The 2500-nt window shown below is 42.6% G+C and overlaps 1 protein-coding gene across 4 annotated transcripts in view; it reads left to right on the top strand.

The window, feature by feature from the left end:
• LOC122265894 (uncharacterized) overlaps positions 1-2500 on the top strand; it is a 41254-nt gene that overhangs the window by 14607 nt on the left and 24147 nt on the right. For all 4 annotated transcript variants that reach the window (XM_086545849.1, XM_086545848.1, XM_086545850.1 and 1 more), the window contains exon 6: positions 2144-2265. In XM_086545849.1, the coding sequence (XP_086401975.1) occupies positions 2144-2265 (122 nt within the window). The remainder of the gene's footprint in view (positions 1-2143; positions 2266-2500) is intronic.

Below are 2500 nucleotides of genomic sequence, written 5' to 3'. Positions count from 1 at the left end.
ACTGAAATTGAAGTGATATTTATTTTAGGACTGCACCCCTCATTCTTTTATGGTACTTTGTATTCAATTATATTAATTTTGTCTGTACCGTAGAGTCACTTTTATGTCCTAGTAAGTTGGCAACGTGAACCCCGCACATATATTCACAGGGGGATCATGTAGATGGATACGATAAGTAACACACTAGCCCCAGTCAGGATTCTTGGAATGTCATCAGGAAATGAGTGGCATCCTCTAATTATCCGACCAAAGGGTATCAGTGGTGTTAATCCACGCCTTTGCAACACAGCTAGTTGTCTTGATGTGTGCCGTAGAGCTTGTCTTGGTGATACAAATTGGTCTACCGTCTGGGACTTGAGAAAGAAGGAGTATCTGAACTCATCCATAGATACAGCCACACCAGAAAATCAAGCCGAAATAACAAAATGCCATAAACATGTCTGCCAATACACAAAAGCCTCACAACAGGTCCCAGAACAGCCAAGGGAAAGTGCAAAGCAGGCCCACTGCCACGCACTGCAGATCCACTTGTCCAAAAGACAATGCGAGGGAGACCTAAGCCCCAGAGCGAGGCAACTGGCCGTTACAGCCAAAGACAACACCTCTTATTCAAAGGGACACCGACCATAAGAGAAACCCTATACCCTCTTGTTCTACTTGTCGATGCCGCGGACACTCCTCAGAGTAAATTGCAGTGTCTTGTTTTGTGACAGAAAGGGACACTCAGAACATAACTGCCGGAAAAAGTGAAACTTGGAAAGACAGGAACTGTGAAACCCTGTGTAACTTCACCTGTAGTAGAGTATTCAGAAGAAATCACACGGACCTCGATGCCAAGGCATAGGCATTCACGGATCACATCTTGGCTCTTCAACATCAGTATGTTCCCCACAACTTTTGTCAGCAAGGATACCAACCAGTCATGGTGTGGTTGTCATGTTGTCGCTTCTGATGCCAATTATAAGACATGGCAAACATACAAGAGGCATCATACATCCCAAAGTTGGGAGCACCATGAGTTTCCCTGTCAACATATGGCGGTAGTACACGTACTGCCAGACAACGCTGGCTATAGGATATTCATTAAAAGATGCAGACCAGGGGGTAAGCATCAATTTTTGATGGTCTCTTGTCAAAAAGACCACCAAAGAGTCCTTCCCAAGAGTGGAGGGTGGTTCCCAAACTTAAAAAGGAGCGCTATGAAATAAGAAACTACCACCCTGCGTCCCCTCTCTCCGCCATTGGTAAGATGCTGGAGATAATTATCGCTAAGCAGCTGACCCACTGTCGACTCAGTGAAAGGAGTTTGGCTTCAGAAAGGGTCGGACAGCGACAGACTTTATGAACCTTTCATCTGCATGGCAAAGCTCTGAATGACCAGTTGCCCTTGACATCACAAGAACCGTTGGTAGAGCTTAACGTGGTGGTCTTCTTGCCAAGTGCAGAGCAAGTGGCATAAACGGTAGACTGCTCGAACTTCTTGGAGTCGGTTTTCTAGGCCGTTCCTTAAATGTAGTGCATAGAGTGCAAGGCAAGTGTTCTTGAATAAATGTTTTAATGGCCTACTTAATCTTGTCTCCGTGTCACATGCAGATGCAGATGATTAAATAATATTATTCACATTTGGTAAGCAGCAGATAATTATATTTGAAAGGATAATGGAGAGAGAGGGTTTGGTTGAACTATCGTTGTCTTTCGATTTAAATGGAGTGAAAATAGTTAGGGACTTGTATGTTTTCTTTACATAGTATTCTCAAAGATAATTTTAAATATAGCACCTGAATGTATAATTTTTCATATCATATATTCATTGGTTTTTATTCATTTTTTTGCGGAGTGTGGCCTATGAATAATGACGCATATAATTCATCGGAAGTGAATGCGTTTAGTTTTGCGGGAGGCACAGAGCACTTTACGACGTTAGTATGTGTTACTTTGCATCACTCTTTTTTATTTTTTCGTTGTGCCTGTGTGTCTTTATCTGTGTGTATGTATGCGCTGGTCTTTCCTCAGTTGATTTGCTTGTATTTTTTATATTAAAAGTTACGTGTCATCATGCAGTTCCCTTATTCATGGGATAAGGTGCTCCATATTATCAGACATTCCTACGTCGCAGCATAACCTTTGCTTTTATATGACACAGCTACACCATCACCCTCGAGTGTGACTACCAGAGCCTAAGCTTGAATTGTGGAGAGTCTACGCTTGATGCCAAGGTCGTGGGATGCAACGTCACTGAAGCGACTTGCAGAATTCAAAATCAAGGTGATTCACACTCTTTCTCTCTCTCTTTCTTTCTCTTTCTGTCTTTCTTTCTCTCTCTCTCTCTCTCTTTCTTTCTTTCTCTTTCTCTCTTTCTTTCTTTCTCTCTCTCTCATTCTATCTTTCTGTCAATATCTTACTCTCTCTCTCTCTCTCTCTCTCTCTCTCTCTCTCTCTCTCTCTCTCTCTCTCTCTCTCTCTCTCTCTCTCTCTCTCTCTCTCTCTCTCTCTCTCTCTC

This window comes from Penaeus japonicus, unplaced genomic scaffold (genome assembly GCF_977035675.1).
Source record: "Penaeus japonicus unplaced genomic scaffold, GWHDUDI00000001_assembly GWHDUDI00000017, whole genome shotgun sequence".
NCBI lineage: Eukaryota > Metazoa > Arthropoda > Malacostraca > Decapoda > Penaeidae > Penaeus > Penaeus japonicus.
Note: the sequence above shows the minus strand (reverse complement) of the source record. Positions and strands in the feature narration are given on the sequence as shown.